This window comes from Elephantulus edwardii, unplaced genomic scaffold (genome assembly GCF_000299155.1).
Source record: "Elephantulus edwardii isolate Elephantulus edwardi_28Jun2011 unplaced genomic scaffold, EleEdw1.0 scaffold00048, whole genome shotgun sequence".
In the NCBI taxonomy this organism is placed as follows: Eukaryota; Metazoa; Chordata; class Mammalia; order Macroscelidea; family Macroscelididae; genus Elephantulus; species Elephantulus edwardii.
The window spans coordinates 3,558,287-3,584,606 of record NW_006399798.1 but is presented as its reverse complement, the minus strand read 5'-3'; the positions used below and the strand labels follow the sequence as shown (position 1 = coordinate 3,584,606).

Genomic DNA, 26,320 nt, shown 5'->3' with positions numbered 1-26,320 from the left:
AGCGCAGACTCCCTTCTCCCCGTGCTTCCCAGCTAACCTCCCACGATGCTGCTGTCAGATTCATCCCACAGAGACACTTCGTTAAAAGAGATGAGTGTGGGGGAGCTCTGGTGGCCTAGTGGCAAGAAGCTGCAACTACAATCCCAGAGGTGCACGGTTGGAATCCACCAGATGCTCTGCTGGGGAAGGAGGGGCCATCTCCTCCTGAACCAGTCAGATCTGATTTGACGGTACATGCACACAAAAATAATGAAACATTTAAAAAAAAAGAGACGAGTGTACAAGACAGACATTCTGCACCAATGAAGTTAAAACACTGTTTTTCTCTAAGACTTCAGGGCTTCACTTCATTTTAAGGCTTAACTCAGGTAACAGTTTCAGGGGTTTGTACAGCTTCCATGGCTCCAGAAAGTCTGGAATCCATGAGAACTTGAACTTTATTCCATCCATCCTAACCCTGTGAGTAGGATTCTCTTCAGCCAATTTTCAATGGCTGGTTTTTCAGTGGGTGTTCAAGTCTTTCTTCAGGGTGGACTTGAACCACCAACCTTTTGGTGGGTAGCCATGTTCTTAACTATTGCACCATTCAGGAAAAAAATAACTTTGGGGCAGGTAAAGCAGGCTCGGTAGGCTAGAGAGCAGAAGTGGCAATTCTAGGTGGGTTTTAGGACAGGCTCTTTACAGGTCGCCCCTCCACCCAATCCCAAGTTTAATCCAGGGTCGATGGGGCCCTTGATACCTTTGCCATTCCAAAATAGACTTGTTTCAGCAGCCAGCAGTTTGACATCAATTGCCTCCAGCTCCGACTTGATGAGTGGGTACTCTACCGTCGTCACTGTGGTCTTTATCTGCAGAACAAAGGATTCCACATCCCACCAGATTTTAAGGAGCTCGAGGAGTTCTGCTCTTCAGGACCCACCCAGGCACTGACAGTCAACGTTTGCTGGCTGGGAATGACGTATCACTGTCAGGAGATACCAGCTTTCAGAGTGAGGTCTAGATTTGAGGATGTGATGGTTGAACAGCTCAATGAACACATTTAACATTGCTGAGGGGTACATGTGCGGATGACTGCAGTGGTAAATGTCTGTTATCTACAGGAAATTATGTTCTGAAGGTGCAATGATAAACAACAACAAAATTAGAGCCAAAGAACTAGATGGTGCCTGGTTACTACCACTGGCAGCTTTGAAATAGAGCAAAACAATAATTAAGAAAAATAAAAAAGATCAAGTTTCCTGGTCTGATTGAGACTGGTGGAATCCCTGAGACACCATTCAAGTCTGGAACTGAACTCATCACACCCTGGTCTCAACTTTCAGACAACAGATAAGCCTCTGAGGTGAGTAGTAACACTGAGAGGTACACACGCCTGAGAACCGTCAGCTGCAGGATATCAAAAGAACAGCGTTTGTGCAGAATGAAGCTTAGAAGGCAGGAAGGAGACAAGTGGAAATGGCAAACACTGGAAGGGAGTGGGTAGAGTGCTGCTTGTGACTGTGGAGACTGTGGTCAGGGTCATGGGTCAAAATGGCTATCGCTGGCTGAGCTGAGTGGAAAAGCAACTTGCTCTATAAACCCAAATCACAATAAAATGTTTTTTATAATAATTGCTGGCCTGACCTGCTGCGGGCTCAGGGTGGTATGATGTCGTGCCATGCAAACAGTATCACTCTCCAGGATTTGTGGGTGGGGTCTGAGGGAGTAGGGGTGCCCCTGTGCTCTGAGTCCACATTCTCCAGGTCAGTTCTGATTCTGTTTCCAGACCTCAGGCTGGGAAGGAGTTGCTCTGGGCATCCAAGGCATTTCAGAGACCGTCTCCCAAGTGCAGTCAAGAAACAATTATTTACAAATACTTCTTTTCTCTTATCCATAATCACCCTCTTGAGAGGGAGGCCGTTTGTGTCAGGTTCCCAGACCACATCCAGCAGGAGTCCAGAACAAAAGGCGTTCCAGGACCGTAAAGCTGAGTGTGGACCAGCCAGCGGCCTGCCGGCCTCTCTCTACTTTAGTGCATCCTTACCCGGTGGACAGACCTTTCTCATGGGCATTTCTGAGGCTCTGGTGTCCAGCCACCATGGTAAGTCCTTCTCTTCTCCACTTTGGTTCTTTTTTTTTTCTTTTTTTTTTTAAACCGGCCTGTGTTATCTGTTTCTGTTGTTATTGAACATCCACCAAGCCAACCACTTCTCCATGCTTAATTCCGGGACATCGGTTACGCTCTTCAATTGGGCAATCACCTCATCATCTTCCAAGCTGGGCCTCCCTCACTGCCCCCCACCCCCGTGGATTCCTGAGTTGGTCCTGACACTTTGACCCCATGGACGCACCCGTGGAAAGAGCACAGTGTTCACAGAAGGCCCTCTTTAGATAAACTAGATGATTTGGTTTAAGATACTTCAGATGCTATTTTTTATGTTGCTTTTCTTTTTAAATTTTATTTTATTATTTTTTGTGCATGTACAGTCAAATCAGATCTGACTGGTACAGGAGGAAATTGTCCCTCCTTCTCTGGCAGAGCATCTGGTGGATTCGAACCATGTACCTTTGGGATTGCAGTACAGCTTTTTGCCACTAGGCCACCAGAGTTCCCCCAGATGCTATTTTTGGCTTAACAATATCTCTGGATGCTGTCTCCTACTTTGAGTACGGGTCATGTAAGGAATGTGGAATGTGTTTAACACTGCTTAAAGTGAAACATGCTAAGGAGAGTAAAGTGTCTATAAAGAATCCTGTCACGGAAACCAATGGCCCGTGGAAATGGGGTTTCCCTCGCCAGCTGTCTGGAGCTGCCGTGTACATGAATAACGCATGTTCTATTTGAATATTAAAATCAGTGCCATCAAATTGGAACTCACAGCCAACCCTGCAGCGGGTTTTCAGAGGCTGTAAATCGCACAGAGGAGATTGCCTATCTTTCTCCACAGGAGCAGCCGGCAGATTCGAACCGCCTACCTTTGGGACGAAGTGCAACTCTTTACCCACTAGGCCACAAGCTCTCCTTGACTATTAAAATACACGCATTTATTCTGATCCTCTCAGCAGCCCTGCACATGTCCTTGTCCTAAACAAGAATCAAAACTTGGCAAGGACAAACCCAAGCCAACGCCGTGACAGCTCACCTCATTATACCAGCCGACAATGAGTTCCAGGTTGCCCACAAACTTCCGGAAGCTCTCATTCTGGGAGAACAGACTCTCCGCGCTCTCTGGCATCTCCTTTTGCTGCTGGAAGTTCAGATACTTGACCTCTCTCAGGACTGCCACCAACTAAACAGCCAGTGAAGATCAGAGACAAGGTCAGGGGGCCGTCCCTGCGGCACAGAAAGGAGGGCAGCCGGGAGCTAAGCATAGAGCTGAGGGTGCCAGAGCTGGTGGGGGGCAGAGTTTGGGGAAGGAAGGGGGTTTGCTGATGAGATCAGGATGCTTTGATCCCATTTGCTGGTTCTGAGTCAGAGGGAGTTGACAAGCACAGACAGGTGGATGCCATCATCAATCATTACACAGGTGGATGACATCACCAACCATTCCCCAACAGGTCGTCCAGTGAAAGGCTTCAGGGCATCCCTCTCGGTCCTCTCCTTCCACTTGATGCTGACCCGTGGAAGCCTCCTTCCCTGTATGAGCCCAAACTGGCCCTGGGATGCCCCATGCCTCACAGCCCCCATCACAGAGAGTTTTCCCTAGCTGGCTCTCCTATACCAGCGGGATCATTTGTTCAGATCCTGCAACACTCCCCCCAGCACTGATGGTCTTCTTGGGATACCATGAAAGACTACCAAGCTTTCCTGTAATGCTCTCACTGCAGCTCTTTGTTATCTTAACTCTGTCTGGGGACTTGGAAGAACACACTTCACAAAACAAAGTTTTGGGCTCAGTGTGTCACTGATGCAGTAGAATTCTGTGTCAATGGAATGAGGGAGTCAGCCTATGGGAACTGGTACAACTTCACCCACACACAGCAAACACCCCAGCTCCTCGGTGCAGCAATTGTACGTGGGTTGGACCTTCTCCTGAAAGCGCACTATGACACCTACCGCCTTGCTGAAGTTGACATGGGTAAGGTTTGTGTAGATGTCCCTCTGGATCAGAGGCTGCCCCAGGTTGAAGTGACAGTCCTGGTCCACTCGTGCTACCCACTCCTGATAGGTCTTTTCTCGGCAGTTTTTCAGCAGCTCGATCATTTCATCATACTTCTGGTAGATCAGGTTGGCCTCCACACTGGACATGACCCTGGAATCAGAGACGTTGGCTTCAGACACTGGCTGAATTTTTCTTGTTCAGGACCTCCTGAGCTGCTCTGGCCACTGCTGCTAAATCTTGGGTCCCAGCAGGGACAACCAACTGTGTTTCTTGGATGCTGACCATCAGGGATGGGGGATAGGCAGGAATGTCCTGCGTCACACCCTCTGAGGAGGTGTCTGAAAGCGGAGAGAGGGGGCTTGGACAGGTGCTGTCTGGGACATGGAGGTAGGAAGTAACAGTTTGGCCAACATGAAGAGTAAAGTTGTAAGGGCGGGGTCTCGCCCTCTTGTTCTCCCAGGAACCGTGGATGGTGGTGTCTTCCCTCCAGAGCCCCCAGCCGGCCACCGTGACTCACGGATGTTCGATGTGCTTCAGGTCCCTCATGGGTGCCTCCAGCCTGTCCTGGAGCTCCAGGCTCCACTTGAGCTGCCCGGCCACGGGGGGCATGTTCTTGTGGATTGGGGGAATATTCCCGTCTGCTGAAGCTGCCATCTGGGCATCGTACAGGATCTTGGCATTGTCCAGCTCTGTATCAAACAGCCCCAGCATGACCGAGAACCGGGGCACCACCTCGGCAAGAATCAGCGGCCGCTCCAGGAGCCCCCCACACATGTGCAGGAGCTGGGGGAGAGGGGAGAGGTACGTCTAAGCCAGTGTCCCCCGCCTTCTACATCCTTCCCCCCCCCAGTCCTGGCCCTCTGTCTGTTGAAGAAATGCATAACCTAACCTTCAGGGATGAGAAAACACGCACACACATCCAATCACGGGCTAAACGGGGTCCCCCCAAAAGATATGTTAAGGCGACCTGATGGCACAGTGACTGAAGTATTAACTGAAAAGTCAGCAGTTCAAACCCACCAGCCGCTCCACAGGAGAAAGATGCAGCAGTCTGCTTCTGCAAATGCTTATGGTCTTAGAAACCAGTTCCGCTCTGTCCCAGAGGACTCAAAACAATGTGATGGCCATGGGTTTGAACAAGATATTTTGTTGTCCTAGCCCTCAGCCTCATCCTAACGTCTCAGTGGGTCTGACTTTACTTGGCACTGGCGTCTTTGATGGTGTCTGTTAACCTGAGGTCATGCTGAAGTTAGGACCCTAATCTCCTTATTGGTCAGGTTCTCACAAGAACAGAAAACAGGAGCAGACACAAAAAGAATTCCTCAGGGAGAAGGCAGGAGGACACAGGAAAACAGGCAGAAGTTGAAGGGGTGCTGCCACAAGCCATGGAGACCCTGGGTGGTGCAAAGTGTCGGCCGCTAATGGAAAGGCTGGAGGTTCAAGTCCACCCACAGATGCTTCCAGAGAAAGGCCAGGTGATAGACTGGTGAAAAATCAGCCATTCAAAAGGGTACAGTTCTGCTCCGACACACATAGGGGCGGCACATAGGTTGGCGTCAGCTCCAGGGCACCCGGTGGGTCACAGGCAAGGAACCGGGGTTACTGGGAACTGGAAGAGTGAGGAAGCCAGTTCCCAGAACCTCGGTGGAGACCATGGCTCCGCTGACCCCTGCGTGTGGACTCCCCGCCTCCAGAGCTGGGACAGTGTTTGTGTTGTATCAAGCCACCCAGCTGGGGTCATCCATTCCTTCAGCCCCAGGGCACTTCTGACCACTTCTCTGACGACGCTGACGCCCCTGGTCTCCTGGTCTGCCCCTGGTGATGTAGTCAGTCTGAGCTCCATATGTGGGGACGTGTGAACCCCTGGTCCAGGCTAGCTGAGACTCACAAGACCACCCCTCAGAGAATTTAGTCCAGGCCCAGGAGAAAGAAGGATTGGGCCAAGGAAAGCATGGGAAATTTAAACATCAACCCCAAAACCCAGCAAACCAGCAACACCAAAAAAACAGCAAAACAAAACCCACAAATAGCAGTAACACCACTTTGCATCACCAAGTAGGTGGAGAAATGCTTGATCTATAAGAACTCCACCTCTCATTCATGAGCTCCTCTGGCACAGGGGAAAGTGTGCTGAGCTGCGTGCCCAAAGGCTGGTGGGTCAAATACCCCAGCTGCTCCTTGGGAGCCGGATGGAAGGACATTCTCCTCCTATTTGGATTTACAACCTGGAAACTAATCTGCTTTGTAAACGTCCAATCAAATCACAATCAAAAGTTACAAAGTAGTCCAATTAAGACCCCTGGAGGTGAAAGTGACCTGAGAAAAGGGTTAACTCAGCAGGTGAGGATAGCAGAGTTCCCAGGTCTCAAAGGGCCAAGGAGCAACTGTTAAACTCTAATGCCCACTGCTCCCCTGCTGTCACCTGTGGGAGGCCAGGGACATAGAGGCCACTGGTTCCACATTTAAAAAATCTGAGCATGAGGGAGCTCTGGTGGCCTAGTGGCAGGAAGCTGCACTGCAATCCCAGAGGTGCACGGTTCGAATCCACCAGATGCTCTGCTGGAGAAGGAGGGACAATCTCCTTCTGGACCAGTCAGATCTGATTTGACGGTACACACATAAAAAATAAAATAAATTAAAAAAAATTAAACTGCTATTCTAAAAAAAAAAGTCTGAGTGTGACAGAGAAGTTCTTCCTGGTCCAACTGTCCCAGCTCCTTTTTCTCTCCTTTTCACTTCCTTTTTTATTTTTAAGCTTTTGCTTTGTTTTTTTGCCATGACTTCTGAGAAGGGAGTGATTTTCTTTTCTGCTGGAGGCAAGCACGTGGAAAATTGTTCAAGGACTTTCCTGTCCGTGTGTGAGTGCACAATGGTGAGAAATGGCACCGAGACACCTTGGGAATTCATGGGGAGCAAAGGGTTATCTAATTAGGCTAGCGGGTGCCTGGTGGGGAAGGTGTGCTGAGGCACTGAACCCTAACAGACGGAAATGGAGAAGGATTACTGGGGTGACCTCCCTCCCTCTTCTTCGCTTCTGTTGTTCCTGTTGCCCTACTGTGCACAGAGGTCATGCTAGAAAATGTTTCTCCCCCTGGTCCGCAAGGCAGTGGTGGCTCTGTGGTGGGGCTTTCACCCCCACCGCATGCCAATCACGGGAGAAACCAGCATGTCCAAATTCAAGGACCGGTTAGAAAGCTCTGCTCGGGCCATTCTCCCCCTGGGCAGCCCTTGAAGTTCAGTGTCCCCACCTCTCTGGAGCTCCACAACGTGACACCCACGAGCAAAGCTGCCCCTTGACCACACTTGGGGCAGCACCCTGGGCCACTTGGAAGAGGACGGTGCTGGGCCAACCCCACTGTGTCCAGCCCAGGCCGCTCCAGCCCAGGCTCTGCCACCTCACCTTTGTACAGGACGCAATGGAGGGACAGTCATCAAACGCTTGGCAGAAGATGGTGGCCAGCCTCCTGTCCAGATCTTGGATTTTGTTCTCAAAGTCTGCATAGTCTTCATCAAAACTCTAAAGGGAAGTGAAGCCGTTAGCCCCCGCTGGTGTGCAAAGCGGGAAACCTGTGGGGCTCGCGATGGAGGGGACGCCAGGGTCAGATTCGAGAGGGTTGTCAAGGTGACAGCTGCGTGCTGAGTTCCGTCCACCTCTTTAAAGTGTTGGGGTCATATGCACAGCCCCCCCACCCAGGTGTCCTGTCCTCCTGCTGTAGCCCTGTCCCCCACTCACCGAGTCCCCGGGGTCCAGGGGGTCGTACTTGCACTCAGCAAACACCTTCACCAACTCGAAGACCTCTTCGTAGATCTGCGTCACCATGTTCCCCAGGATGTTGCCCCTGACCCCGCCAAGCTCGATCTTCTCCAACTTCAGGAACTCAATGGCTGTTTTGTAAAGATCCTGGTGGGAGAAAAGCGATGACGGGGTCCTCGAATCCCCGTCGCAGGAGCAGCATCGGTTGTACCCTGGGACCCTGGAAACTGGACTGGAGAAGTCCCCCACTGTTTAGTGTCCCAGAAAACAGTCCATTGTTCTTAGACCCAGGGATACCCCCACTTACATCAGTAACAGGGCAGATGACAAACCAGACCCAGCCCACAGCCTGGGATCAATTCTGACTCCTGGTCATCTGAGGGACAGGGGACAGCTGACCCTAAGTCTTTCAAGCTTTGTGGAAGCAGACCAGCCTCACCCCCTCACTGAGGGGGTTTCGAACCACTAACGCTTTGGTTATCAGCCTAACACTTAAATCCATGGTGCCACCAGGGCTCCTTCAGGAGGAGCCGCTGCTGTTAGGGGCCATCAAGATGACTGACGCCCAGGGACCCTGTTAAAGCAGAAGGCAGGCCTGCCTGGCCTGCGTCGTCCTCGGCATTTCTGTGGTGCTGCAGCTATCAGTGTGGTTACTGGACACTCCGCCTCTCTCTCCTAGCATGATGTCCCCCTCCAAGGAGTCGCCTCTCCTAGCAACACTGCTGTTGTGCACTGTGGCGTTGGAACCGGCCTGGGGCTGACCCTCCACGGGTTTTCAGAGGCAGCTGATGGCACGGGAGGAGACTGCCCACCTTCTCCTGCTTCCAGCAACAGACAGACAGATATCATCCTTTGTCTCTTCACGATTTTCCCCGCCGATCCATCAGAAGCAAAAGACTCATTTATCACACTGCCCTGGCTCCCCAAGTCCCTGAGCCCTGGCCCACCCACAGCCAACGCCAGCAGCACACGCCCAACGGCCTTCAGGCAGCAGGCTGACCTTGGCATTGGACCTCCAGCCTCCCAAGGCGGACTGGCTGGGAACCAGCCTTTCAGAAGCCACCGCCAACGGGGCCCATCATTCCATCACAAAACCAGTGCTCAGTGACTTCAGGAAGACTGTGTCCCTGTGACACTAGCTCCATGCGCACTGGTTCAAGAGCTGGAGTCAGTCATCATCTGTGGGGATGTAACACAGCCCACAAAGGCCATGTCTTCATCCTACTCTGAGCGGAGTCTTCACAGGTGATGGGCAGCTGCCCAAAGGCTAACTGTTGGGGTCCCTCCTTGTCCAGAGCAAAGAACAATGATGGAAACCACAGATGTTAGTCAGAGGATTGAGGGGCCATGGGATCTTCAGCCTCTGCAGCTCTGAGATGGGAAGAAGTGGACGGTGCCCAGCGAGAGAGCAAGAGAAAAACGGGGAACAAACTCAGCCCTCGAGAGACCACCAGGCTTAAGTGTTTAGCGATGAATGAATTTTAAAAAAGAACCCCAGCTTTTACTGGCCTGCCAGAGCGTGGTGGGACCCTAGGACAGCAGCCCTTGGACATCTTCAAGTCTGGAGGTGAACCCACCTTGTGGTTAAACTTTCAGCCAAGCAGCTGACACAGGCCTTTGAGATGGTCAATAACACCAGAGAGGAATACACCTCTTAGAACAATCAAGCAGATGAGATGAAAAGGCGGTGTTTGCCCAGGGAGGATGTGCAGAAGGCGGGGAGGGGCAGAGAAGAAGGCTCAAGGGAAACGGGAAACACAGGGAGGGAAGAGGAAGGATGCTGCTGCAATGTCAGGGCTTCAAGCGATGTCACGAAACAAAACGCACAGAAATCACTCAACAGAGAAGCAATTTGCTCTGTCAGCTTTCACTCTGGTCACAAGAAAATGAGTGAAAAGGAAATAAAATGAGATTGCAGATTGCAGAACAGAAACAGAGCTTCCTTCCTCCGTTCTTGGGGACCGCTGCCTGGAGGAATCATTTTAAAAGTGTTGATTTGCTCTGGGCCCCTCTTGTCTCAGCTGCAAATCTGAGGTCATGAGACGACCCAGGACAAGGTGAGGTTCAGACACGTTTTTCACTGGGTCATCACTTGAGGACACCTCATGATGACACCTGGCGGACGTCCACCTCCGTCAGTCTGTCTGTCGTCCAGTGGTGGCTGCCTGTGGCTATAACATCAGAAGCTACGTCACTGGTATTTTGAACACCTGCCAAGACTCTCATGGTGGTCAGATTTCAGTAGAACTTCCAGATTAAAACAGGCGAGGCAGAAAGCCCTGGCGACCCACCTCCACAGACCAGTCCCGGGAAGCCACATGGCTCACAGCAGGATGCTGACCCAGCGCTGGGAGGCAAGTCCCTTGCTGGGAGGCCCTGGGATGTACACAGAGGCTGGTGCAAAGGGCATGAGCAGAGCAGCGCTGGGAGCCGGGCAGCGTTCCTTTCTGCTGGACAAGCCGTGAGGGGAACAGGCTGGACGGCCGCTAACCTCAGCTAGTGCTCACAGCGCCCCGAGGCCAAGAGCCAGGCAGCTGTCAGATGAACCCAATTCCCCTTTACCTCGATGGTCTGGACACGGTGGAAGAAGGCATTCATTCTAGAAAATGCCAGAGCAGACGGGAACTCCCACGGCACCGGCTCCTTGTTCTGGGGAAAGAGAAAGGTCTGTTTGGCTGTGACCATTCCCTCTTGCCCCTTGCTGGCCCTTGTTGTCGCTCTGGTCATTTGCTGTGGTCAGGTGCCATTGAGGGGGTTCTGTTGTGGTCAGGATGTCAGTTCATCTCAGTGAAGGTCTTTCTTTTGCTGATGCTGGACTTCTCCTGGCTTGATGCCCTCCCCCTCGCCCAGGGACAGTCCCCTCACACTGGTGACGAGCCCAGAGTGTGAGTTTGTTGTTAAGTGTAGTTGAGTTGACTTGAGGACCCTAGTGACCCTGTGAACAACAGACCAAAACCCACCCTGTGCTGCCCCTTTGCTCACAATGTCTGTGGAGCTTAAGCCCTTTGTGTGTTCTGGGTGCCTCCTCTTCCGGCCCAATGTCACTGTGCTTATTCTACTCCTAAACTTTTCAAAGCTTTGTTATTGCAGAAGCCAATGACCAGCCCTGCTTCCTACTCTGTCTTAGTCTGGAGGCCCTGCTGACCGCCATGAGTGACTGTGCTGCTCTTTTAAATGGTGGTGGCACAGCGTCCAGCCCCACAGCCCCACACAGGCCCTCACCGGCCTCACACCAGCCTCTCTGCGTCCCGAGGTACCTTGAAGAACAGCTTCATGTTTGCGCAGCAGAAGTCATAGGCGCGGTAGAGTTCCTTCAGCACCTTCACGGACAGGGAAATGCCGCCCAGCACCTCCTCGACCTCGCCCTGCAGCCCCTTCAGCACCTCCTCCGGGCTCAGGTAAGTCCGGGTCTGGGCGCAAGAGAAGACGCACAAAGGTCTGGCACGCCATGTGAGACAGTGTCCACCCACGCCGGCTGTGGGCTGTCCAGCCCGTCAGAAACAGCAGGGCTCAGAGCTCCTCCTGTCTGTTACCTGCCCCGGGGTATATGTCCCAGCCACCTGCCGACTGCTGGGCAGTTCTCGGGCCCCTGGGCTGCTGCCCTGACGCCTCACCCCATCCTGGAGCTGAGCCAAACCCTAGAGCTGGCACAGTGCGGTCAGCCCCGAGCGGCATGCGGAGCCGGGAGCGGTGGGCGAGGGGGTTCTTGGCTGCCAGCCTCCCAGGGGCAGGTTGTCAGGCCTTCCTTCCGTGCCTCAGGGCTAAGACTCCTTCTAGAATCCCCCCAAGAGAGAGGCAGCAGAGGGCTGGGGTTTGGTAGGGGCTGAAGGATCCCCTGAGAGGTGCAAACATTTCACGGCCTCAGCGGCTAACAGAAAGCTTGGCGGTTCGAGCCCACACAGAGGTGCCTTAGAACAAGGCCTAGTGATCCAGGCCAGAAGTACGAACCACTGAAAACCCCACCGAGCATTACTGTCCTCTGCTCACCGGGGCTGCCTCTTTGTAAAGATGATAAATCCTCGCCCGCTATGGGCTGAAGGGTCCCCGCCCACGTAGAGGGCTGAGGGCCAAGACCTCCACTCTGCCATCGTGTCAGGACCGAGGCACAGCTGACCCTCCAGTGGGTTTTCAGAGGCTGGACCACATGCAAGATGACGGTCCCCCCTCCTCTCTCAGAGCCACCGGTGGATCTGAGTTTCAGTCAGCAGTGTAAACCCCCTGTCCACTAGGCCACCAGGGCTCCCTACTCACTAACGTCGGGGAGAAGAAAGGAAAGTGGAGGGGCCCTGTGTCCTGAGGGGGAAATGGGGTGACTTGCCCGGGGATGGGAACCCCCAAGGCTTTGGCATTCAGGGAGTGAGCCTGCACAGTACAGGCCAGCTCTGCCCCCTCCTGCCTCCTCCCTCCCTGCTCCCTCCTGGGGTGCTGGGATGGGTCCCCGGCAGGTGCTGTATAGTCCCCAGGGGTCACCCTTGCTTGGGGCCTGGGGGTCCCTACCCTGGCCTTTGGTCCTCAGCTCAGGCTGCAGGGAGGCAGGTGGGCAGCGGGGGGAGGGGAGGCGATGGGCAGTTACCATCTCAATGATCTGGTTGCCGAACTCCTGCAGGATGACGATGATGCGGGAGGGTGTGTTGTAGTGGTCCGAGGTGGCCCAGATGAAGCAGATGGTGTACAACACCTTGGCAATGAACTTTGGCAGCTGGGGGGACCAGCCCAGGTGAGCTCAGGTGAGCCAGGTGAGCCAAAAAAGGACAGCTCACATCTCATAAACGCATTCACTTCCCAGGGCCTAATCCCAGTTTGGGGATGGGTGTGTGTGTGTGTGTGTGTTTCCAAGGGGATAGAAAGGGCACTCCCCAGGCTCACAGACAACAAGGGCTCTGCATCCCCTACTCCCCACCTCCGGCAGAGCCCCCACCCCCCACCCTGTCCCACACACCAGTGTGAAGTCAGCCTGTTCCATTTCCTCCAGGAGGATTCGCAGGGGTTTCAGGTAGAGAACAATGTCGTTGGCCTCCTGAAGCCCTGTCAGGAATAAGCATGGTGGGCTGACCACAGCCTGCGCAGGACACATTGACCAGGGACCACAGCCCTGCAGGGGACAAGGCCTGGTGAACAGATGCCCGCAGAGATAAACACGGTGATGGGGACCACATACACACATTTCACCACAGCCCTGCTGGGGACACTCCTGAGCGAGTGGATGGACACACAGGCCGCCGTCTGTCATTTACAATGATGACATGCCCTCCTTTGTCAGACTTGAGCCTCTGAGGGTTAACCCTGGGTGGAGCTCACGGAGGGACTGGAGGCCCTAGTCCACCCACAGGTACCTCAGAAGAATGGCCTGGCAATCCACTTGGGGATACACCAGTCTTGAAAACCCTGGGGAGCACAGCTCTGCTCTGACACAGAGTTGGCTCCGAGCAGGTGCTTCCAGATCCTTCCAGGGCTGGGGTTCTGCGGCTGAGGGCACCCCAGCTCACCCTCCGTGACGTTCATGTAGATGTTTTGCAGGGCCGGCCAGTAGCAGCTCTGGGCTTTTTCTAGGATCTCTACAATTTTGTTGACTTTGGGCCTGTTGAGCTGAGAAGGACAGGAGACAAGTCAGCAGAGTCCCACAGGCAGCTGAGCCGTGTGCCTGCAGCAGGTCCAGACAGACACCGGTCACTCCAGGCCAGCGGTGGCTCAGGCGGACTCTCCTCTGCAGGAGACTCAGGTTCAATTCCCAGCCAGGCTACCAGCCACCCATCAGGGGAGGCCCGTGTGCTGGGATGCCAAGCAGGTTTCAGCAAACCTGATAGATGAGGAAAGACTAGGAAGAAAGGCCTGGAATGTTAGGTGAGATACAGTGAGGTGGCGGAGTTCGTGCTGGTGGACTAGTGGTAAGAATCTGTCCTGCAACCCCAAAGGAACACAGTTCAAATCCACCAGCTGCTCTGTGGGAGATGGATGGGCAGTCCCCTCCTGTGCAATTAACAGCCTCTGAAAACCCTCTGAAGGGTCAGCTCTGGGTCAGTTCTGACTCCACAGTACACAACAGCATGCCTGATAGACCAGGAGCCACCACACCAGGATGGCACGCGTGCGGAAGGGTGCCCTCGCCAGGAAGCCATACAGTGCTCTCACATGAGTCACATCAAGAGAACAGGGACCAGAATGAGAACCACCCATGGGCTTTGAACCCTCCGTGACGCGGGCCCCGGGGCCCAGACCTGGAAGCCGCAAGCAGGCTCCTCTCCACGATGCGCCGGGCTCTGAAGGGACGTGGCCATTGGAATAAATCACTCCTGCTCCTCTTCTTGCCCTCACGCTCCAGCAAAAGCTTCAGCCTACACGCTCGGCCTCGACTCTACCACACTGTGCACTAAAACCCACCTCCTCAAACCCCAAAATAGCTGCACACTGTGCCACCTTGGTCCTTGAGCACTGCCCCTTCCTCTGGTCTCTTTCTCCTGGCACAGTTCTCTTCCTCATGTGAGAAGAGTGAACAAGGTCAGCTTCTGCAAACCAGGGGAACCCCAGTGGATGGTAGGGGGGACAGGGCCAGGTAGGGTTGGTTCCGCTGTGCATAGACCCCAGGGAGCTAACTACAGCCATCGTCCTGCTCCGGAGCCTCTTGGTCCCAGGGCAGCACCAAGAGGTCAGCTCTAAAACCACCAGCTGCCCTGGGCACATGGCCAGTGGGCAGCCTGCCAGGACCCGGTCACGGCAAGTGGAGGGGGCACCTTACCTGTTCGTGGATGCACTTGAGGTTCATAAGCCGGGTGTCCCAGAAGTCAAACTCGACTTGAGGCAATGGGTGCAGCCCGTCCAGCAGGGCCTGGGCCGAGTCCTTGCTCAGCACATCCCTGATCTGGTGGGACCAGTCAATAATGACAGTCTCGATGGCATGCAGCAGGGAGTCGTCCAGGACCGCGGGGATCCTGCGAGGACACACGGGTGGGGGAGGCCCTCTCCTCGCTCAGGTGCAAGCTCAAAGGATAGGCTCCGCCAGCAAGCGGGTCCCTCTCAGCAGGTGGACAGGCCTCCCCTCCCGCCATCAATGACCGCCGCAGCCACCCATCACTCTCCCAGCTCCAGGAGTCTGGGCAGGTGAGCTGTCATCAGAAACGGCAATGCCTCCAGAGAGAGGAGAGAAGCGCCCTAAAAGTTGGGCTTCCTGGGATTCCTGTGTTGGGGTCTCTCCAGGTGCATGTAGAGGGCTGAGTGGAGGGTCCCTGGAAGGTTAGGGCCAGCCCTCAGAGGGGGGACCAGTGACCACATCAGTGACAACTCCAAGAGTCTTGTGCAGAACAGAACCAGAGGTGTCTCCTCAAGACCCTGAACTTCTTACCCTGAACTTCTAAGGGGCAGGTTGAACAGTGGCAGCCCAGACACCCCACTGGTCTGAGAGCCTTCCCTGCCCTCTCCTCCCTGGGGACACATCCTCTTCCCACTGGGCTCTGAGCCTCTGAGCCAGGCAGCTGGAGGGAGGGCCCTTCATGTCTTCACAGCAGGCTGGGCTTGGCTGGGCAGGAGCGGGGGACGCTGCCTCACCCTTCCTGTACCCTGTTGGCCACATGATTCAGAGCCACCCAGCAGCGGTCAGGGCCAGGACCCTGTGGAAGCCATACCTCTCCAAGGACTCAGAGGTGCTTTCCAGGCTGCCCAGGTGCTCCGGGATGGGCAGCAGCGTCTTGCCCTTGACCTTGCCGCCCATCACAAACATCTCATTCTTCAGCCTGTGTATTTGCTTGACCATGTCCTCAGAGACCACCGAGGGCCACCCACTCCTGTTCTCTGCTTGATTTATCAGGGAGTAGAGGACCTGCCAAAAAAACCCAAAAACATCCTCATGTGTGGACAAGTGAGACCGTGAATAAGGAGGGGAAGGCCGGCGACTGGAGCGTGGAGCTGTGGTGTCGGAGAGAACACCGAACAGCCGTGGCCTGGGCACGAACAAACAGGTCCGTCTTGGCAAAAGTGCCAGCAGAGTGCTTGCTACAGGCCAGGGTGGTGACACGTCTCCGCCTCACACACTTGGACATGCTGTCCGGAGGGGCCTGTCCTTGGAAAAAGACATCAGGCTGGGGAAGGCGGCGGGTCAGCGAAGGACAGGAAGACCCTCCAGGAGATGGACTGATGTGGGGAGGGCGACGGTGGCCTTCAGCCCGGCAGAGACAGCGAGGATGGGGCAGCGACAGACACTGTGGTTCTCAGGGTCACTGTGAGATGAGGCGGCCTGCACCTGCCTGGCTGACAGGCTTGGAATCCCTACAGGGCAGGTCTGGCTGCCGCCGCAGCGGCTGCGGGTCAGAACCAATCCCCTGGAAGCAAGTGTTCTCCCCGCGGGCTACTGGGAAGGGACTGTGTCCAGCATGGGGGTTGTCACATGCCGTCAAAGCGACTCCAGTGAGCTGACCCCTGTGGACAGAGCAGAGCTGCTCCGTAAGTTCTCAGGGCTGTGGCCTTCCGGGGGCAGATTGTCAGGCCTTTCTCCCAAGGCACCTGTGGGTGGGTTCGCCCTGCCAGCCTTGTGGTTTGCAGCTGCGGGCATGATTTCCCCGCCTCCTGGACCTCCTTCCTGTAGGGAGGGTCTAAGGACATAGGAGGAGGAGGAGGCGAAGGAGGGGTCCATTCTGGTTGGGCGTTGGGGGACATCACCTGGTACTGAGCTGTCCACCCCAGCCAGTCAGGCACTTCTACCTGTGCCCAGGTGATGGGGGAGCAGCACCTGGGTGCCAGGGTCCCACCCTCCCGGAGCACCCACCTCTTCCACAACGGCGATGAGCTGGTCCACAGGCGTAGGGCTGATGTCCCCATGGATCAGAATGGACTTGTAGTTGTCCTTGGTGATGTTAGTAGGCTTTGTCTTGATGAAGTAGATGGCTTTGGACTTGAGGGAGGCAGGGAAGCCCAGGCAGGGGATCACCAGGCCGGCCGGGTTGACCGTCAGCACCAGGACAGACACGTCCTGCTTCTCAAAGAATTCTGTGAACATGGCTGCGCTCTCCTCGGTGCCCAGCATCTTGTACCACTTGTCGGGCTTGAACTTAAGGAATATGGAGGCCACCTGCTCCAGGTACTCTGTCCGGACGTCCGTGCTGAGAGCCATCTTGACACCTTACCCACAGTGCAGGTGCCCAACGGGCTCCTGGGCCCCACAGTCGGGGTCAGATGCAATCTCAGCTGAAACCGAAACTTCAATGTGACAATGCTCTCCCCAGTGTGGCCGAGAAGGCCCTGGATGGGGGGCAAACGTGGTCACCTGGAAGAGTCAGGAGGGCTTCATGGGGGAAGAGGCCAGCTGAGGTGGGTGGAGGCAGGAAACGGCTGAATGACTGGGCAGCAGGGGCGGAGGCCAGACCGGGGGTGGGTGCTGGCTGACCTGCAGGGGGAGTCACAGGCCTGCTGCCCCTCTGTCCTGTCTGCTCACCCCTCCTCTGTCCTCTCTGCCCCTCCTCTGTCCTCACTGCCCCTCCGTCCTCTCTGCCCCTCCTCTGTCTTCTCCTATTCCCACCTCTCCCCTCAGGACCCCCACCTGTATTCTGTGAGACTCCTGCCTCTGCCCTCTGTGGCCTCACGCGTCTCTGGGGTCCCTTCCCAGCTTGACCTCCAGCACCCACATAGACTCAGAACCTGCTCTCTCACCCAATTAGACCAGAGGCAGGTCCTGTAGGTCGAGAGCTGGCGGTCCAGCTGGGCAGTCGCTTCCAAACCAGTAAAGGAAATGGCTCCCTTCCTTGATAGGCTCCAACTGCCATGGAACATCTGGAAGTTTCTTCGGGCTTCCAGAACCTTCCCCTCAGGACCTGAGTGGCCAGTAACTGCATGCACATGAGTGGCAACCCCCTCCAACCCCGTCACTCACAGCTGGGCGGCCCTTAGATTATAGCGTTTCTAACCCTCCTGCATTTCCAGCTTTGAGCCTACTTCTCAGCCCGTATGCCACAAGCACCTAAGTTGTGTGGTTCGGGCTCCCAGTGGCCCTGTAGGAGCAAGTGGACCTGCCCACCAGCTGTCCAAGGGGTCATCCTGAGAGGAACACCACCCTGTCTTTCTCCCAGGGAGCAGCTGGTCCAGCAGCAGGCTTTCTGCACAGCCGCCAAATGCTTTACCCACCACACCACCAGGGGTCCTCTTAGTCTACCTGTTGGACTTCCAATCTATTGTCTCATCACCACCCATTGCTAGCGGAGCCACTCCGGAGAAGAACTGTGCCCACAGGGTTTCCAAAGGCAGGTTTTCTGAAGTGTTTGCCGCCCTTCTGCAGTGCCTCTGGGAAGATTCAAACCTCCAACCTTTCCATGAACAGCTGAAGCCACAGTGGTGATGTAGTTGGCCCTGAACTCACACTGAGGGTGAGACTTTTGCTCGCTCTTGATTCAGTTTGGGTGCAGCCTTGTCCGCGTGCACCAGCTCGGGCTGGGCGGTCCTTCTGCCTGACCACTGTCATCTCCACGGGCCATTGCGTGTGTCTCCCGTGCGCGCAGTCACATGTGCACTCCTGACAAGCCCCAGCAGTGTCCACACACCCTGTTCCCTCACTCCTTCGTCCTGACGCAGTGGCCAGGGTGACAGATCTCTTCCCTAGGACAGCGGGACTCAGCCAGCCATGGAGTCAGTCATCACCACGTGCCCCCTCCCCTCAAAGCCCACCCCCTTCACCAGCACTTGACACGGGCTGGAACAAAGGTTCTGAGGAGCCTGCCTGTAGGGCAGTAAAGAAACTCTCTAAACCCATCTGATGCCAGACTTCCCCAAACCTCCTTCCACAGAAACTTTTTCTTTAAACCCTCCCACTGTTCCCAGAATGACAGAAGGATCACCGAGCTGTGGACTGCCAGGGACAGATACGTCTTGGAGAAGGTGCATCCGGAGCACTCCTTCGAGTCAAGGACGGCAAAGCTTTCCCGCACACACTCTGAGCACGTTGTTAGGAGAGGCTGTTCCCTGGAAAGGTGGAGGGTCAGTCAAAAAAGAGGAGACCCTCAGCGAGATGGACTGACGCGGTGACTGCCCCACTGGGCTCATGCGTCAGAGACGAAGAGGATGACACAGGACAGGTCAGAGTTCAGATCTGTTGTTCGCAGGGTCCCTAGAAGTTGTACTCAACTCGAGACCTTCTAACAGCAGTTGTTCTCAGGGATAGTGAAAATGCCAGCCGAGTGCCAGCTGTCCCCTCAGGGCTCAGAACGCACACCACCGGCACAGTTGTGAAGTGTTGGAGCTGACGGAAAGTTCAGCAGTTCAAATCCACCAGCCACCCTGCAGGAGATGTGAGAGGCGGTCTGCTTCATGGAGTCTGCACTGTTGGGACTGCAGCAATACCGTCCTGCCCAGGCCGACGTGGTCACACAGGCTCCGACCAGACACAGCAGGACTTTGGGGTTCAGGCTCTTAAAGTTCAAAAGGTTCGAGTCTGAGGGTGAAATTTATGGCCTTGGCTGGGCAGTGGAAGCCACACTGCCTCCCACAGCAGAACCTCTCAGGGGTGGACTTGAAGGACACACTCAAGTTCAAATCCCCCAGCCACTCCACAGAACAAAGCCGAGCTGTCACCTCCGGCAAAGACTTATGGCCTCAGAAACTCGAAGGAGGGTCGGAATCAACTCAGCAGCAGTGGCTTTGGGGCTTCAGTGCTAGAAGGCGCTCTGGGGTCAGAGTTCATCTGCTAACCCCAAGGCCTGTGTTGAACCCACCAGCCCCTCCACAGAAGAAAACAAGGCAATCCGTTTCCCTCACAGCTATAGCCTTGGAGACCCCGTGAGGAAGCTCCACTCGGTCCTGTAAGGCTGTTCAAGTCAGAATCAACTCAACCACAGTGGGTTTGGGGGTTTGTGCAAGAAAGGCTGGATCTAGTGAAAACAAGAATCACAGGGAGGGGTCAGGAAGAGTGGTTCCAAGGGGATTGTTGTCATGTGCTGTCAGTCTACTATGACTCGCAGCGACTCTGGGGACACCAAAACAAAACCCTGCCTCTGCCTGTGCCACCCTCACAGTCTCTGCCATGCTCAAGGCCGACCTGAAAGTCACAGTGCCAACCCCTCAGACGGAGGGCCTTCCTCCCTCCTGCTGACAACCTGCCGAAATCATGTACGACAAGCTTTCACCGTCCTCGCCTCAAAGGAGCACCCAGGCTCCGCTGCGTCCAGGACGGATTTCTTTTACAAAATCCACGGGGTAGGCGACACTCTGCCAACACCAGCAGTCAAGGCGTCAGTCATTTCAAGACCTTCCTTATCTCTTGTCCACCTTTCAGGTGCATAGACAGCAATGAAGCCGTAACTGCTCGGTTGTGTCTGTGCTGCCCTGACAGTCTGTTCTCCAGCGCGACGCAGGTTCCTCTGGGGATTTCCTGAGGCTGCTGTCCTGCGTGGTGATTGTGGATCCGAGGAAAGTCAAATCACTGACAATTCCAATCTCTTTTCCACCTCTCTTAATGTTGTCTATTGGTCCAGTGGAAAAGATTTTTGGGGTTTTAAAAAAAAAAATTACTGAGACTACTGGACCAATTGGCAGCATCAGGATGGATGGTGAAGAGAATGAGATTGTACACAGCTTTAGTTTGCTTGGCTCCACAGTCAACAGTCTTGGCACCAGCAACCAGGAAATTAAAAGGTGCATTGCCATGGGAAAGTCTGCTGTTAGGGACCTCTCCAAAGTACTGAAGAGCGATGGTGTCTCTCTGGAGACTAAGGTGCGTCTGATACAGGCTGTGTGGTCTTTGCAATCACTTGTTATGCATCAGAGAGTTGGAAAATGACCAAGGAGGATAGAAGGACAATTGATGCCTTTGAGCTGTGGTGCTGGAGAAGAGTATTGAGAATACCATGGACTGCTAGGAAAACAAACAGATTTGTCCTGGAAAGGGTTAAACCGGGTGGCTCCTTGGAGGCAAGGATTCTGAGGCTCCGTCTAACATACTTTGGACATGTTGTGAGGAGAGACCGGCCCTTGGAGAGGGACATCATGCTTGGGAGGGTGGAGGGACAGCGCAGGAGAGGAAGGCTCTCTATGAGGTGGATTGATTCAGTGACTGGGATAATTGGGATGGGAATGTCAGAGACAGTGCGATTGGCACAGGACAGAGCGGAGTTTAGGGCTGTTGTACATAGGGTCGCTATGAGTCGCAAGCGACTCAACGGCACATAACAACAAACAACATCTATCTTGCATCAGACACTGAATTTGTCATATGTTTTTCCATTGTTACATCTTCAGCAATGTGGCAATAATTTATTTACTTTTAAAGGCATAGAAGCTGTCCATCTTGGAATGTTGTACCGATGCTGGAATTCTACCTCTTGGGACAGGATTAGGATATGTATCTGTCCCATTTCCAGATACATATGAAATAATGAAGTTTTATTAAATTATTCTGAATTTGAAACAACATATTTTTCTACATCATAAATTGTATCTCATTTTTTAAAGAAAGTTGTCACCCTGGGGTTACATGATTTAGGGCACACAGGTGGTGTTAGTGGTTGTTAGGTGCCGTGGAGTTGAGTATGACTCATAGCGACCTTATAAACAGTCCTGTCCTGCTCCGTCCTCACACTTCCTGACACACAAGAGCCCATTGCTGCAGTCACTGTGTCAGTGCAGCTGGTCGAGGGTCTTCCTCTCCCTTGTCAACCCTCCACCCTTCCCAGCATCATGTCCTTTCCAAAGAATAGCACCTCCTAGCAACATGTCCAAAGTATGTGAGGTGAGTGGGCAATCTCCTCCCATGCAATTTACTGTCTCTGAAAACCCACTTGAGTGTCAACCATGAGTCAATTCTGACTCACCTCTGACCTGAGGGCACACAGAAATTAAATTTTTCCCCCTTGATGTTGAGATGTAACCAGTAGTGAAGGATATAGTCTCGTTGTCTTTAATTTTGCCAAGCAAGGTTGTATCATCTGCACAGTGCAGGTGGTTGGTGGTTCGTCCTCCAATCCCGACGTCACATTCTTCTTCACAGAGTCCAGCTTCGGGTTGTTCGCTCAGTGTCCAGAGTGAACAGGATGGAGAAAGGATACAGGGGAGCCTGGTGAGCACCTCCCTTGACTTTAAACCGTGCAGCCCCCTCCTGGTCCATTGGAGGGACTGCTTTGAATAATGTGGGGATTGTAATTAATGTAATAAGAGAAAATGTGTGTATCGATGAATGAATGGAAACTAATTTGCTCTGCAAGCTTTCGTTGAAATCTCAATATAAAAATATCAAAATACTACAAACTGTCTTCTCAGGTCCCCGTGCTATAAAATCAGAAGTAAAACAATGTAAGGATGAGGGATTGGGTGGGGGCAGGGGAATCAAGCACATGGAAACCGAGTTTCATCACATCGAACACTGCAGGTCCCAATCAACCATGAGATAGCATCTCACCCCAGTCAGAACAGCAAAATTTAACAGAACAGCAAGCAACAAATGCTGGTGAGGTTGTAGGGAAACTGGAACCGTTATTCACTGTTGGTGGGAGTGTGGAAGGCAGTATGGTGCTTTCTCAAAAAGTTGCAAATAGAGATACCATTTGACCCAGCAGTTCCACCACTGAGAATTTACCCCAAAGAGACTATAACTGACATCCAAGCAGATATATGCACACCCATGTTTATCGAGGCTTTGTTCACAATAGCAAGGAGTTGGAAACAACCCAAGTGCCCATCAACAAACAAATGGCTAGAGAAGCTGTGGTCTATTCACACAATGGAATACTACGCTGCATTGAAAAACAAGGAACTCATGCAATATTATTTAAAATGGGTGACCCTGGAGGACATTATGCTGAGTGAAGTATCTCAGTCACTAAAGGACAAATACTGCACGGTGCCACTGATGTAAAACAGGACTGACAGGGATTGGGGTGAGACTGAGAAAGATGGGATAAATAATCTATACTGCATTGAAACAGATGAGGGGAAAACTGTTTAAAAGGGATATGTGATTTGGTATTTTTGTCATGACAGGAGTCCAGAGCGAAGGCTGCACAGTGGAGTGGACCTCGGGGGAGGGTTTGTAAAACAATGAAAGAATTTTTCTTTTGCTTTTCCAAGAGGGTAGTGTACTAAGGGGGAGGATTGGGAGGGGAGAAAAGTGTAACAATGAATGAATGGAAATCCAAAGTCTCTCTAAATTTTCACTGAAATTAATAATAATTTTTTTTAAAAAAAAAAAGCCCTGCAGGTCACAGGAGGTACAAGGGGGGTGGGGAAGCGAAATCATCCCTGGGAGACTGGGGGAGAGTATAGAATTTGGTGAGGAGGGGTTGATTCAGTCATTTCAACGTGTGGGCAAATTTATACAACCTTAAAGACAAGTACCATTGTCTACCCATGGCCTGTTCGTAGGCCAGGGACTGTTTGTCAGAAACACTGACTACTGAAAATCCAGGGTCACCCTGAGACAGGTGGCACCCACTGAGGGCCACTCACCAAGGGCCACCAGCTGAGGGCCATCTCCTGAGGGTCACTCGCCAAGGGTCACCTCTGGAGGGCCACCCTCTGAGGGCCCCTGCCAAGGGTCAACCGCTGCCGAGGACTGCCTCTCGAGGGCCACTTGCTAAGGGCCACCCCCCCCCCCGAGGGCCACCCTCTGTTCTCTTTGCTTACACAGACAGCCCACATGGGAGGGGGCAGCATCCTGCCCTTCCGTCCCCAGAGAGCACTTCCTGCCAACTTAACTTGGAAGATGAACTCCGTGAGAGACATTACCCTTCATTAAATGAAATTGCAGGCTAATTCCTCCCTGTGGGACGCTGCAGGCTGCGGGAGGCCGGCCAGCTGGGGTTCCTCGGGCTGCCTGCCTCTGCCTGCCTGCTCCATCCTCCCACCGAGTTCCCAACCCGCAGATACTGGGGCAGCTGGTGGCCTTTGCCATCTTGTCCAGGCTCATCCTGCCCTGGGCACTGGAAGAGAAGGCTAGGAGCCCCCAGTCCTCTGTCGGGCTGGCCCAGCTCTGTCCTGACCTCCATGGAGGACAGTGTGGCCCAGAGAGCCACACACAGTGTGATCCCAGTGATCCCAGTGAGTGGACTGTCATATGTGGGGCCTGCTCACACCGGGAGCTCAGAGACATGACTGTACAGTGTCCAAGCTGTCCAGGGCAGAAGGTCGTGAGGTACTGTGACGGGGTGGGGTCCGCTCGATCCGCCTCTGCCTTCTTGGATGGTAAGGATGGTTCCATGCTGGACAACTGGAAGGCTGGCAGTTCAAACCCACCCAGAGGTGCTTTGGGAGAAAGGCACAGCCTTGAGTTGCGAGCTCTCCTCCCACAGGGGCTGCTGACTGGGAATGACGTCCCGACAAGTGCCGCAGCCTGCAGTGAGGCCAGAAATCGAGGGAGCTGGAAGCGGGGTCCACAGCAGCTCAGGGGGTGGCCTTCCCTGTGTCCTCGGGCATGGACACGCCACAGCACCTGACATTTGTGTTCACCACAAAGTCGATGGGAGCCTTCCGTTTAACGCCTGGAGGCCCTGGTAGGGCAAACGGCCGGCGTGCTCAGCTGCTCTCCGAAAGTCTGCTGGTTCAAACCCCAGGCAGCTGCATCGGGAGAGGCCTGAGCCTCCTGTGAAATCTCTGCCACTGCTGGCCTTGGGGGGCAGCCCCGCTCTGACCCACGGGGGTGGGTGTGTCCCTCGAGGCCAGCCTGAGTCCACGCGACTGGTTTGCTCTCCAAGGACAGAGGTGAGGGCTCGGGCCAGGCACCTCCGTCGGCAGGCTGTGGCCATCACGGTGTGCTGGTGGCTCTGTGGGGGAAGCACACAGCTGCCAACCAATCAGGTTGATAGTGCAAACCCCCCAGCTGCTCTGCAGGAGGAAATGAGGCATTCTGCTCCCAGAGAGATCACAGCCTTGTCTTTTCATCATAGTTCGCTTGGACCAAAACTGCCCTTTTGTGACTGGCTTATGTCAGCAAAATATGCTGAGGAAAAGCTTACAGAGGAAGCCATTCTTGGGAGGTGACCAGGAACGGAGAGTGGGTCACAAATGATAAACAGATGAACGGCAAGAAGCGACAGGCAATGCCCAAAAGGAGCTGATTAGACGTCGTAACCAACTTATCAATCTAGTAGACTTGATGCTAGAGAACAAAATGTGTATGACTGATTTCACAAAAAATGAAAATGATCTGTAAACTTTCACTCAAATAAAAAAATTACCCAAGTGATGACAGCCTTGGGCAGGCTGTGGGGCAGCTCTGTGCTGTCTTTCAGAGTCACAGTGAGTCCAGAGACTTGAAGGTGGCCGGTGGATGCAGAGAGGCCTGGGTCTCTAAGCCTACCATGTGACAGATAGCCTTAACCAACAAGGGCCTCCCCTGCGCCGGATGAAAGCTCACCCCTGGGGCCTGCGTTTATGTCAGCAGCTGCTGTGAGGGCAGATGTGGCCCAGTTCCAGCCTTGGCCAAACACAAATCACCAGGGAAGCTTCAAGAATGAATGCTGTCAGGCAGGTCCTGCCTCCTAACTCCGGGCCAAGTGGTTAGGCTTTAGAGCTTCCCAAGGCCGTGCTGGAGTCCCGGAGTGATGCCAACAGTTAACACACGGCCTGCTCACCTGCCCACCTAGCGGCGACTCAGAGGGAAGGCCTGGGGTCCACTCGGGAGAAGTCAGCCACTGAAAATCAGCTGTCACGAATAGAATCTGTCCTGGGAGGTTAACAGACGTGAGATACCAGGAGAGAGAAGCATTTGCCTCAAAGTACATAAAAGATGACACTTAGCTAGCCAGCGATCTCATTGTGCTCTGTGAAGTGGGAACAGACCCACAGCTCCAGCAGTGGCCGTCAATCCCACGGAGGAGACTGTCCATCTGGAGGATTTGAACCTCCCTCCAGAGGCACCGCCTTTACAACTTTCACAAACCAGGCACCAGAGAGATTTAGGATACAACTCCAGTGCACACTCCTCCTGATTGTAAACCATGCATATTCCCTTGTTCCCCTCAGACAACAGCTTCTTGGTCTAGGTATAGATTTTGTATGAGCACAGTTAAGTTCTAAGAGTCTCACTCCTTTCAGTGTTAGCCAGATTGTTGTAATCCACACAGTCAATTGCCTTTGTGTAGTCAAAAAAGCACAGATAGACATTGCTCTGGTATTCTCTGCTTTCAGCCAGAATCCCTCTGGCATCAGCAATGATATCCCTGGGGCCATGGCCTCTTCTAGATCCTGCTTGAACTTCTGGCAATCCCCTGTCTATGTACCGTTCCAGCCGTTTTTGGATGATCTTCAGCAATACTCTGCTTGCCAATAACATTAATGATATTATTCATTATTTTCCACATTCTGTTGGGTCCTATTTCTTGGGAATGGGAACAGAAATGGCTCTCTTCCGGTCAGTCAGCCAAGCAGCTGTCCTCCGAATGTCCTGGCATAGACCGATGCACACGTTCCAAGTTGCATCTGTTAGTGGAAATGTGTCAGTTGGTACACCATCAATTCCTGGGGTTGAATTTTATTGCCAGAGACTATAATGCAGCTTGAATGCCTTCCTTTGTTACCATTACCT

The 26,320-nt window shown here is 53.6% G+C and overlaps 1 protein-coding gene across 1 annotated transcript in view; it reads right to left on the bottom strand.

The window, feature by feature from the left end:
* DNAH17 (dynein, axonemal, heavy chain 17) overlaps nucleotides 1–12,799 on the bottom strand; it is a 104,227-nt gene extending 91,428 nt beyond the window's left edge. Inside the window, exons 1-10 of the mRNA XM_006886345.1 lie at nucleotides 12,776–12,799; nucleotides 12,410–12,535; nucleotides 11,094–11,246; nucleotides 10,399–10,485; nucleotides 7,816–7,983; nucleotides 7,483–7,599; nucleotides 4,600–4,865; nucleotides 4,037–4,232; nucleotides 3,123–3,269; nucleotides 740–848 (exon numbers count right to left, since the gene is read on the bottom strand). Coding sequence (XP_006886407.1) covers nucleotides 740–848; nucleotides 3,123–3,269; nucleotides 4,037–4,232; nucleotides 4,600–4,865; nucleotides 7,483–7,599; nucleotides 7,816–7,983; nucleotides 10,399–10,485; nucleotides 11,094–11,246; nucleotides 12,410–12,535; nucleotides 12,776–12,799 — 1,393 coding nt within the window. The remainder of the gene's footprint in view (nucleotides 1–739; nucleotides 849–3,122; nucleotides 3,270–4,036; nucleotides 4,233–4,599; nucleotides 4,866–7,482; nucleotides 7,600–7,815; nucleotides 7,984–10,398; nucleotides 10,486–11,093; nucleotides 11,247–12,409; nucleotides 12,536–12,775) is intronic.
* Nucleotides 12,800–26,320: the final 13,521 nt, after the last annotated feature.